Raw genomic sequence first — 13380 nt, 5'->3', positions numbered from 1 at the left:
GTGGGTTAGCAAGCGCTTTCCCTTTTCCCTTACCATCTTTCTTCTTCTTCCCCTTTGCAGAGTTAGAAATAAAAGGTGCAGACTTCGTTCCTGAGCTCAAACCTCTATGGAACGTCTGGAGGATGAAGCAACATTTTCCTCACCCTTCTTCCTCTCCTTACTTTTCAGTAAAGATTGGTAGGTCTACAAGTCGTTGAGGAGAGTTGTAAGATTATATTTCACTTTGTTAAGAATCACATTGCTAACAAAGTATAGGAAGTTCTCCGGCAATGAATACAGGATTATGCTAACCTGGTTACCCTCATCTATGGTAGACCTATTCAACTCTGCCACATTGAAGTGGACCATCTTGTTAAGCACATGTTCACGAACAGAGGTGCCTTCTTCCATTTTGGAGTTGAATATATATTTAAGAGTCTCATGCATAAACTGTTCAGACGGTTGTCCAAACATCCCCCGCAAGGACTCCATGATCTCACGCTGTGAGACCATAGGCTCATGTTTCTTGGCCAAGACTTCAGAAAGACTTGCCAAGATGTAGGCTCGGGCCTTCTCATTCACCCGTGTCCATCGCTCATATGCCTCCCAAATATTTCGAGCAGCAGTTAGAGCTGGAATAGGAGGATAGGCATCCGTAAGAGCGAACATGAGATCCTCGATGATAAGGATCATTGTGATCATATGTTTCCATGTCACGAAATTATCGCCAATTAATTTTTCGGCGCTTAATAAAGCTAACGTGGCTGTTGCCATTTTGAAAAAGTTGTTGAAAATACGAACAAAATTTTATTAGATTTTTGCTGAACCACTTTTGAACCAATCGGTTTTGCAAAAAAATTTCAAGTACCCTAAGTGAAAAACTTCTATTTTGCAATGATGCCCCAATAAGGCAGGACAAACGTCACAAGTGGGGTGATCAAATGCCCCTTCGCTGGGATGAGACATTCTCAACTACTAGGCAGAACCAACTCTTGGAACTGAACCTAACAACCACCATTTTTCGGTCCAGAATTGTTAACCTTTAACTATTCTGCGTAAGTGTCACCCCTCGCTTTCAGTGCTAGAGTCCTGCCCTAATGAGCCCACTGTAGGGAAGAAGCATATTAGGACAAAAGACTAAGTTACCTTATCTTCTTACATGAGATCAAATAAAGAAACGTGTAATACTAACAAATATGTTAATATGTCAACCCAACAAAATTCATTTTCTAAGTTCAACATATAAAATCTAAATATTATACATTTAAATCAACCCAAATCTAATATCCATAAACTATACATTTAAATCAGCCGAAATAAAAACAAAATAATATATCCATGAATCATACATTTAATTTAGCCCAAATGCAAACAAAATAATATATATATGAAGTCATCTTCATTTTTATAAACATATACATATATTTCTAAGTTTAATCCAATAAATTAATCATTAAAAAAAACCAAGAAATAGGCCAACATAATCATCCAAAAAAATAGTCTAACAAAATCTAATTTCTAAGTTCAACATATATCCAAATAAATCATGGATCCATAAACTACACATTAAGTTCAGCCCAAATGCAAACAAAATGATATATATATGAAGATTATACATTTAAATCGTGGATCCATAAACTATACATTTTCGAACTTGATCTTCATTTTTATAAACAAATACATATATTGAAAAAAAATTAAAGAAAATACTTTATCTCAGTCAAAGAAAATGCTTCAGATGAAGAAAATCCTTCTGTAGATCGACTCACGGTGGTAGCAATAAGAGAAAATAAGTCAAAGCGGAGGTGTTCGGACAACGTTTGGACGGAGGAAGATCGAAGTTTTCGGAGGAAGAAAGTTTCGGATGGAGGAAGAAGAAGATGAGTCGCGGCTGTTTAATGGAGAAGGAAGTCGTGTACCCGGTACAGGACTTAAGGTAATCGTGTACCGGGTACAGATTATCTCAGTCAACGCTGTTGGCAGTCATCGCGTGCCAGATCAACAGGCACTCATGTACCGGGTGCATAATTAAAAAAATCTATTTTTGTCAATATTTTCAACCCTACCCTATTTTTGTTAATATATATTAAAATAACATTATTTATTTATTTAAAAAAAAAACCTTTGAGAGGTTTTAGTTTAGTTATTGGGAATGACCAATATGTTTATAAAAATTAAGATTGTTTATAAAAATTAAGATTTCAATCATTATCAAAGGATAACAAAATAGACATTTTGGAAAAATAAGAACCAATATAAAATTTCCGAAAAAACTGAAATAACAAAAAAAATCATTTTCATGATTTGAATGTGTCCATTCTCACATTGAAGTCCATGGGGACCCTTTTGACCAGGGGAATGAAAGTTGCTTAACAGTCCATCTATATATCTAAATCAGTGGTTCAAACAATATATTATGTACTTAAATTAATGGTGTTTTATTTATATATTGTGTTGTTCACCAAAAATTAGATTTTATAAAATCTTAGCATTACATACATTGAGCCATTTTGCTAACCCTTGATTTTCTTCATTCATAAATAGCATTCATTCTACAATGTGTTGAAATTCAGGTAGTGTTTTATCACCAACTTGTTCATGAAAATTAATGTCCTTAGCCTAACAACCTTCTTGCTTCTAATCTAAGATAATAATTTATTGAGTCAAACTAACACTTTATGTGTGTATATATAATGTGAGTTTGATAAAATAATCTCTCTTGATTTGTTGGTTTTTTAATAAAGATATTGGAATACATTTTCCACGAATATCTCACAATAGTATGATATTGTCTACCTCAAATATAAATTTTGGTAGTTTTGTTTCTCAAACCACTCAAAAAGGTTTCATACCAATTGAGATAATTTGTCTCTTTTAATTATATATTGTGATTCTCTCGGACCTTTCTTTTTACTTAATAGTTGGCTTGAGAAACACAATGGAACTTGCTATTCTGGGGATTGAAACTTGTTTTGTTACGTAGATGAAAATTTTATTGTCAACTCGAGTATAACTCAACTAGAATCATAATATATTTTCTTGACTTGGAGATTAAAAGTCTACGTCCTCCATTTCATATATTGTTGAATTTAAAAAGATAATAAGAGTGAAAATTTAAACCTCTTGATGTCAATGAAAAGAGTAAATAGGCTTTAGCTGTGAAGTTTTTTTCTTTTTTTAATTCAACAATATGCGAAATGAAAACTTTGAACTTTGACCTCGTGAACGTCCATACTTGTAAGTTGAATTATTCTTATATTTTGACAATTCAGCTATTATATATATATATATATATGTGTGTGTGTGTGTGAGGTGAGAAAATTACATTTTTATTCAAAGTCAATGGTATAAATTTTATGTGTCTGTTGAGTGGATCACAAATACAAATCCATATGAACATAATATTGAGGCGGTTTGGGAGGTTGGAATATAAAATCTGGATTGCTGAGAATCAAATGACTATTAGAAAGAGTGAGAAATCGAAGGCAGAATCGATCCTGAAGCATGAAAATAGTAGAAAGGAGGGTTGAGCTAAAAATCGAGATAACGAAATGAGTTTAATATTACAAATCAGACCCAAAACAATCAATCTAAACATAAACTTCGGATTACATTATATTACAAATTATTTTCATTAAGACTTCCAAACAAACCCTAAAATTGGGTCGATGTAATATTTATTCCTCACTTAAATTTATTTCCATCCTACTTGTTTCAATAATGGAAATTAATTTAAACAAATATTCTTAAATAAAATCCCAAATCTCCCTATTTTAGATGCCATTGTAGACTAACCAAAATAATAATTAAATAAACAGGTGGAGTCTGATTTGTCGCTCAACTGCCTCCGAACATTTAATTCCACCGTTTTTCTTTGGAGGAAATAATTCAAATAATTGAAGCCATTTTCGGTATTGTTTGGCAAATTATTTTAAGGGATCTTTTTAAATATAAAATAAAATATTTAAAAATATTTATTTATAATAATTTTTCTAGTAGATTAATTAACTTTTGACTTTACTTTGAAAAAAAAATCAATTTTAAAAAGAAAAATTGGGCCATAAAGTTAATTCTATTAAATCAAATACATTTTGATTAAATTATTTATTGTCTTACACTGAATAGTTTCTTAATTTGTTGGGATTCATTCCAAATGGAAAAGGTGTGTCTAATTAGATTAGACAAATTTGTATAAATAACTTGTTTAGTATAATATATTATTATCTTTTAGTACAATAAACGTGAAGTGTAAATTTTGAATTTTTAAATTTAGGAAAAGAATTTATATTAGTTACTATTGACAATATGCAACCATTTAAATAAAAGTAGTTTGTTGTTAAAGAAACTTGACCGATTCAAAATGTTAGCATGCGATTATTAAATTTATAAAATTTAGTAAATAAATAATAAATTAAAACATTTTAAATATTCAGAACCAATATTGTCTTTTAAAAAAAAAAATATGTATAGGGAGTGAACATGAAAACACTATGGAAATAAAATTTAGAGGGGAAAACTATTTTATGACTAAGTTTTTTTTGTCCAGTTTGTATTTGGTTTTTAAGTTTCAAATCTACCATTTTATTTTTTATTTTTTATTTTTATTTTTAAAATTAAGTCAATAAAACACGTATTCATGGAACATGAAAACACTAAAACACATATTCATGGAAATAAAATTTAGAGGAAAAAACTATTTTATGTCTAAGTGTTTGGTTCAGTTTTTATTTAGTTTTTAAGTTTCAAAACGACCATTTTGTTTTTTATTTTTATTTTTGAAAATTAAGTTTATAGACATTACTTTTATTTCCAAATTTCTTCCTTTATTATCTAATTTTCACCAATGATTTAAAAAACCAAGCCAAAATTTGAAAACTAAAAAAATAACTTTTAAAATGTTGTGTTTTGTTTTTGGAATTTGGCTAAGAGTTCAACCATTGTACTTAAACAAAAATGCAAATCATAGTAAGAAATGAAGAGAAAATAGGCTTAATTTTTAAAAGATAAAACAAAAAATGAAATGGTTACCAAACGGGACCTACATTATTAGTTTTTAAGTTTTGAGTTTTATTTCATTTTAATTTTTTTTTCTTGCCGTTGGAGTTTTATTGTAGTTTTAACATCAATTTTTCACTAAATACTCACTCTTTGTCTCTAATGTAAATGTCTTTTGATTGAATGTAAACGAATTAAAAGAATTATTGTTTTCAAATTTTAAAAAAAATGATCAAATTATTTATTAATATAACAAAATTTCACTATCTATTAGTGATAAACCGCAATAGACTTCTATCACTATAATGACATTTTGTTATATTTGAAAATATTTTCAATAATTTTACCACTTAAAACAATTACCCATAAAATAATTATAATTAATTTAAATTTAATTATTTTAAATTATTTAAAAGATATCAAAGGCTAAATGTGAGTATCTAATTAAAAAAAAATAAATTAAAAATATAAATCTTGAAACTTACCCATTAAATTGAAACATGACTCAAATTTGAGATAAATTAAATTAAAATCAAATTCAAAATTAAAAATATTAAAAATATAACATTTTCAAATCTATAGCCAAATAAAAAATAGCCGAAAATCAAAAGAAAAAATGTATATATTTCCTAAATTTATTAAATTTCTAAAAGAATAATTTAATTAAAAAGAAAAAAACTGGAAAACATAGACAACACCGCCACAATTCTCTACGCTACGGTTGATGAACGCCTCGTAATCAACGTCAAATCCTCTACACGCGGTCCGTTATTCATATTATCCTCTGCAGTCGAGTACAGAGTTATAATATCAAGAATCAATCCCTACCATTAAAATATTTCCCTAAAACTAACGGTCTAGATTTTAGTCTTTGTATAAGCGTTGACTCTCTTTGAATAGATTATTTATACCCATCGGTGGAAGGCTCGTTTTCTTCTCCTCTCTCAATTTTCCGAAATTCTCATTCCGAGTCGATTGTCCGAAATTCATTTGATCGTCTCCATTCCTCCGATTTCCCGTCTGTAAAATTTTCCATCTCCGCCATGTCAAGGGCCGAGATGGACCAGCTAACCTCCGGAGCGAGCAATCGGATTATTCCAATTTTCAAAACTCTGTGGACTTCTCTCATTTTCATTCACACCTTCTTCCTCTCTCTGCTTCTCCTCCTATGGCCACGCCGCCGCCGCTCGCAGGCTACCTCTACGCCTCCGGTCCAGTCCTCCGTGAAGAAGAGGCGATTGGTGTGGAGAAAGGAGGAGGAAGATACCCAGCGGCGGAGGGCGTTGGCTGAGGTCATCGAAATGGGCGTTAACGTTGGGGACGGGGGAAGTCGTGGCCGTTGGAGTACCTCGTTGTTCTACGGGGTTAAGAGAAACGCCTTGTTTTGCCGCTCCTGGTTGCCGGAATCGGGTGAATTGAAGTAAGGGTTTTAGCTTTCTTTCGTATTCTAATTCGGTTGAAATTTGGTATATTGCAACTGTTTGATGAAATTTTACCTTAATGATATCTCATGGGAGATACAGAAGGAAAGGGCTTGATTAGATTTCAGGATTAATTTACTTTAATTCCTGATAATTTTGTAGTATGAACTGGAAGGTTCCCTGTTTCTCACGGCAAGTTTTGTTGATGTTCTTTTAGGGGTATTTTGATCATCATTCATGGGCTTAACGAGCACAGGTGATCTTGAAGTTGTTTCATATGAATATGGAGATTTATTTATTTATTTATTTATTTATTTATTTACTGTGGATGGATTTTTGCTGTCAGATTTTTTTATTTTTAAATTCCTATGGTTTTGTTTGGTGTTTGGTGTTTGTTTGCAGTGGAAGATATGCTCATTTTGCCACCCAGCTAACTTCTTGCAACTTTGGCGTTTATGCAATAGATTGGATTGGTATAACTAAGTTACACATTTCATCTCTCTCATGTGGTGTTTTCTGAACTGCTACAGTTTCTGTTTAGATTTCTTCAGTGTTTTCCTCCATTACATTTTAATTGCAATCTAATTTAAACCTCCATATTGAATACCAATAAACCCAAAAGATTACGGTAACTGAAGAGGAATGACATTATAGGAGTTCAAACACAAAACCTCATATCATGTTAAATCACCGGGAACCTAAAAGCTTAAACTGATGGGTTATAGTTATATGAGACATTAATTGCTTTTGTTTATATATTCATGAGTACATTGACAAATAGTTTGTGCATATCTCATTACCACGACATTGTTATTCAGTTATTCTTTGGTTTCTATGACATTTTAACGAAAATTTTCAATACCCTGTTCTTGTCCACCTGAACAACGGTGCTTTTTGTTTTAGCTTGGTTGATAATGGGAATTAGTCGTTTTGGTGAAAGATTTTAATTGTGTTGTTATGGCTATTCTCTTGTGTTCATGTTGTAGGCCATGGTGGAAGTGATGGATTACATGGATTTGTTCCCTCTCTTGACCATGTTGTTGCTGATACTGTAAGTTTGTCGACATCTATTTACTTCAGTTTTAGACTTTTTATTTTTTCGTGTTTGATCAACTTGATTTTCATTGATCTGCATGCAATATCGTCATCCAATGTGAAGATTTGTTTGATCTTCATTTCTCGAACCCCAATACATTCCTTTGATTTCTAATGCTAATTTGTCATCTTGTTATAGTGCAACCATGTTTCCATCTTTTGTTTTCCTGCACATTAGAATAGACATTTACTAACAGATGATGACAGTTTCTTGATGTGATTGAGTCATTTGTTTAAGGAAGTAGTTTAGATTATGCATTCTGTTTTGAGTTTCAGACTGCTGATCGTGTCGTTTGAATGTATTTTGAGATTTGGAAGGGGATATTTATTGTTGTTTCTGTTCTGCAGGGGTCTTTCTTAGAAAAAATTAAGTCTGAGAACCCTGAAACACCATGTTTCCTCTTCGGACACTCCACAGGAGGGGCCGTTGTTCTGAAGGTCAGTTAATTTAAAGAACACTTCCTTACCCATCTTGCAAAATGACGTCAGTTTTCAGTCTCCTTAACTAAAATTTTATACAGGCTGCATCAAACCCTCACATAGAGAATATGGTGAAGGGAATTATACTGACTTCACCGGCCCTGCGAGTTAAGCCCGCTCATCCTATTGTCGGTGTAAGTAATCACACATTCTGTCTTGATTGGCCGAGAAGAAATACAGTGCAATTCTTGCTTATAAACACACTGATGTTGAACTTACTTCCCATAATGTAGGCTCTAGCTCCAATCTTTTCCATGGTTATTCCAAAGTTTCAGTTCAAGGGTGCAAACAAGAGAGGCATTCCAGTTTCAAGGGACCCTGCAGCACTCTTGGCAAAATACTCTGATCCATTAGTCTACACTGGACCAATCAGAGTCCGAACAGGTCACGAGATCTTGCGGATTTCATCATACCTAATGCGAAACATCAAGACAATCACCGTCCCGTTCTTTGTCCTCCACGGGACAGCTGACAAGGTCACGGATCCGCTAGCATCCCAGGATCTGTACAATGAGGCAGCTTCTGAATTCAAAGACATAAAGCTGTATGAAGGGTTCTTACACGACCTGCTGTTCGAGCCTGAGCGAGAGGAGATTGCTCGGGACATAATCAATTGGTTGGAGAAAAGGTTGAAATTCTGAGGTTGAGAATGCCAATAAACCTCTTTAGAATGAGGAGCATCTTCAGGGGATTGAACAGAAAAAAAAAATATATATATAGTTTATTGTGTTTGTTCCAGTGGTTAATGGGAATGTATGTATGAAATTTGTATATCTAATAGATTAACTTTTCTTTTCTTGATCATTAGCCCATTTTTTAAAACATTCATTCATGATATTTTGAGAGTTATTTGGATGTGTTATTTGCAAGTTGTTTCAAAATGGTTTTGTTCGTCTGTTATTTGAATTCCAAAATTCTATTTTTCCACTATATGTTTTACTTATATATTTGTTATTTCTTTGCATGTATAATCTGAATATGTTGAAAGAGTATTTTTTTTTCTTTTTTCTTTTGCTATTTCAATAAATAGTTTGACACTATTTTACCTCCAGTTAAATGTTTCTTTAAATCAAATCCATTTAATTTCATATTTTTATAAAAACCATCATACCATTGAGATAAAAATAAATAAATGAATAGTCATATTATATGGAATTTATATATGTCACACGTATATAGATACATTTTAGTTTTATGATCTCTGATTATCATATAAAACATTTTGATGATCATAACTTGATGGGTATGAACAAAAGTTTGTAGATCATATTGCATGAACTAAAATTTGTACATATACTTAACTGAGTGGAATAATTAGTGAGAAGAACAACAATAAATACTTCACAAAATGAAATCAAAACAATCAATCAATTCTATCTTTTCAACCTCCCTTTTTTCAGGTAAGTTTGACTTGAAAACGACTTGCTCAAATGTCACTATAAATTATTTGAAAAGTAGCTCTCATCAATTGGGTATTTTCCAATTTTTTCTTTTATCTGTCATAATGTTTTGAATTTGAATATTAAATATCTTAAATTTTAAATGTTTAGAATAATTCATTTTCATATTTGGTACGCATGATAATAGATAAATATGGGTTTGATTTATCAATTTTATATATAAAAGTCAAAATTAAATAACTATGTAATATATTTAATGTTAATTAATTATTCAATCATTTAAAATAAAAATATATTTATATTAAATAATGATTGAAGTACTTGATTTAATTAATAAAAAATAATTAGATAAATATAAAGTACAATATTAATGCTAATAGTAAAATTTGATATTAAGCAGTTAAGATAGCGTAAAATAATAATCAACTAAAATTAATATAATGAATAATTTATATTAATTTTTTAATTAATTGTGTTGAACGGAAAATTTTGGACCAATCACAAATTGACAGTCATTTACCAAATTAATGACAAAATTACAAATAATTGAATTTTGGACTAATTAAAAGTTGATATGTATCCCAAATTGAAATTGAAATTGAAATTAAAGCATAAATTGACAAATTTCGATGACGCCACATGTTTTCATCATATCCATTGGATTGAATAAAACTAGTTTTGTCCAATTTGATATTATAATTTAGGCTAAAGTCTAATTGAGCCCAAAATAGGCTTAACTTGGCCTAGATTAGACTCAAATCCAACTAATTGGGTCTAGGAGTCTAGGTCCGTGGACCAACCGAGTCCAAGCCCACAAAGTTTACCTAAAAACTCTATAAATAGAGTTCTCTTCATGTGTGAGTCAATAATTTTGCATTCTAAAGAAGAATCCCTAACTTTTGAAGTTGAACACTTGACGCATTCAAAGAGAGAATCGGAGAATCAAGAACCCGATATCGAATCACATCCATATCAAATCTACATCAACACAAGTTTAACTCTACGAAATAAGTTTCTCCGAAAATCTCATGCGAACAAGTTAGATTATACTTTTACTATTCATCTATAAGTACAAAAATCACACTTGTATGGAGGATGTTATAAACTTCATGTTACATGGATTCTTTTAAGTTTCTTGGAAAAAATCATAGATTTTTAAAAGTGAAATGATGTGAAACAAATAACGATATTAAATATCTATTTAAAATATACAAAATCTATAAAACAAATAGACGATTTATAATTGACCAATATGATCAATATTTGTATTAAATAATTTAATTTAAATCATACTATAAATATATAATATAATATAATATAATATAAAAAATATAGGCACCAACAAAATCTTAAATGATTTTAAACCAATAACGATATTAAATATCTATTAAAAATATACAAAATCTATAAAACAAATAGATGATTTATAATTGACCAATATGATCAATATTTGTATCAAATAATTTAATTTAAATCATACTATATATATAATATAAAAAATATAATTCACATAGACATCAGACATAAAAACAAAATCTTAAATGATTTTTAAAAGTGAAATGATGTGAAATCAATAACGATATTAAATATCTATTTAAAATATACAAAATCTATAAAATCATGGACCAATATGATGTATATTTGTATTAAATAATTTAATTTAAATTATACTATATATATAAATATAAAAAAATATAGTTCAGGCACAAGACAGAGAAACAAAATCTTAAATTTGTGGTCTTCAATCTCACACCAGTCTTGTCTTCATCCTCGTTAACATCACGTCGACTAATTTTCTGAATATTCCTCCCAAATAATTGAGTTTTTTTAAAAAAATAATAATAATAATAAAGAACAATCCAAATTCGAAGATCAATTATCGGATGTATACCAATAGAAAAAGAAGGGAAAAAAGAAAAAGCATCTGACTTTTAAAAGTGCAAACGTGGAATTTTCTTCAACATTTTGGTTCTGACAATATTAATTATCCATTGGAAAAATATATTTTTCTCTAAATTGCACGTATCTTTTTATAGCTTATCTAATTATCTAATCATAATTTATTACACGACAAATTTTCTATATATTTTTTTAATCTAAACAAGTTTAATACTTCTCATTACACTACAAAAATTTAGGACTATGTCGTTGACAACCGACATTTAAGATAGTGTTATTAAAACCTTTAAAAGCAACCGACATTAAAGATAGGGTTTTAAATCGACATTAAAGGGCTTTAATAACACTGTCTTTTATGTCGATTGTCAACTAAAGTCCAGAATCTATTGAAGGCCTTTAAACCGACATTGAAGCTCATAATCTATGTCCGTTTTTTCAATTATTGTCCTTTTTTTTTAATTTCGTCGTCAAATCCATTTTTAATATCAGTAGAAAAGTTAAAAACGACATTATATGTCTCGTGTTGGGTCAGGAAATGTCCGACATTGTTTTTTATTAAAAAATATTAAACAATGCATGGCAAACCATCAATATTTGTCTTCCACCTATGAATTTATCCACAAACAAAAATTAATATTTCCAATCCATTACATATACTCATCAAATATGAAATAAACACACTAATCACCAATATTTGAATAACAATAACACACTATCATAGAATAATTACACCAAGCTATCATTTCTCTCATTTACAAATATCAATTAGTACTTCCATGAATACTTAACACCAAATAGGATAAACACAAAAATATTATACATAAATCTTCCAATAAACAGATCATGATTAGATAAATTTACATTCATTCTAAGCTAGCATTTACATTCTATTGAGACAAAAAACAAGAAGTACATCCTTACATAAATCGGCCAACAAAACTTGCCCATTGGGTTCAAATTACGTCAATCTCTACTTGGGTAATGATTGGCCAACATCAACTTTGTCTCTTTCACTAGTAGACACATTTTCATTGTTTCTCTTAATCGGTAATGGTTCACCGTGAAAAATCCATGTTTGATAACTTTGATCTATACCATTAAAAAATAAGTGATCTCTTATTTTGTTCACATTTAGAGTCTTTGCATTCACACACTTCAAACATGGACAACTCATGACATTCGGTATATTTGAATGTTGTAGACCATTTTTAATAAACATCTCACCCCTAAACATCAGCTGAAATTCTATTCATTTTCATCCATGACTTATCTATGATCGTAAAATATGCAACTTAATCTACAAAAAAGAAAAACAATAACAAGGAAAAATTAGTAACCGTAAGCTTGTAAATTTAACCATAATCAACAATAAGACCTAAAACATTAACAAATTGGTTCTGATATATACTTGAACCACACCAAGCAAGACTATCAACCAAGTACATGTTTTTTAACTAATTTTATTCAAACATTAACAAATTTCAAGAAGCTTAATTATTGAAACAAAACATAAAATTAATGAAATAACACTTGAACCACACCAATCAAACTTAATTATCCAAATAAGACCAAATTAGTTTATATATATTTGAAAGAAAAGGATTTTGATATATACTTGAACCACACCAAGCAAGATTATCAACCAAGTACATATTTTTCAACTAATTTCATTCCAACATCAATAAATTTAAAGAAGCTTAATCATTGGAACAAAACATAAAATTAATGAAATAACACTTGAACCACACCAATCAATAATCAATAAATTTCAAGACTACCAACCAAGTATATATTCTTCAGCTAATTTAATTCCAACATTTCAAAATTTCAATAAGCTTAATCATTAAAATAAATATAGAATGAATTAAATAACTTTAAATTACTAAATTGAAAATTCATATGAAAATAAAATTATACCTTTCCAAGCAAACAACTTAAACAACCCACAAACTTAAAGAGATCCGAACTGGAGCTCGAAGATTGGAACGCTGGCGAGCACGAACGGCGAGCTGACCACGATGCCAGCGACCCACCTCTATGACCGGAACCAATTGGACTGAAACCCCACTTAAAGAACACGCCAGNAGAACACCCACGACGATGACCCACCA

At 30.3% G+C, this 13380-nt stretch overlaps 1 protein-coding gene across 1 annotated transcript; it reads left to right on the top strand.

Moving 5' to 3' along the window:
* Window positions 1–5912: 5912 nt before the first annotated feature.
* LOC120076832 (monoacylglycerol lipase) lies at window positions 5913–8777 on the top strand. Its single transcript, XM_039030774.1, has 7 exons — window positions 5913–6394; window positions 6613–6651; window positions 6798–6868; window positions 7382–7446; window positions 7839–7928; window positions 8012–8104; window positions 8204–8777. The coding sequence occupies exons 1-7, from the start codon at window positions 6018–6020 to the stop codon at window positions 8609–8611; spliced, it is 1143 nt and encodes a 380-aa protein (XP_038886702.1). The 5' UTR covers window positions 5913–6017; the 3' UTR covers window positions 8612–8777.
* The last annotated feature ends 4603 nt before the right edge of the window (window positions 8778–13380 follow it).

This window comes from Benincasa hispida, chromosome 4, assembly GCF_009727055.1.
Source record: "Benincasa hispida cultivar B227 chromosome 4, ASM972705v1, whole genome shotgun sequence".
In the NCBI taxonomy this organism is placed as follows: Eukaryota; Viridiplantae; Streptophyta; class Magnoliopsida; order Cucurbitales; family Cucurbitaceae; genus Benincasa; species Benincasa hispida.
The sequence above is the reverse complement of the archived record's forward strand: the minus strand, read 5'-3'. Positions and strand labels throughout refer to the sequence as shown.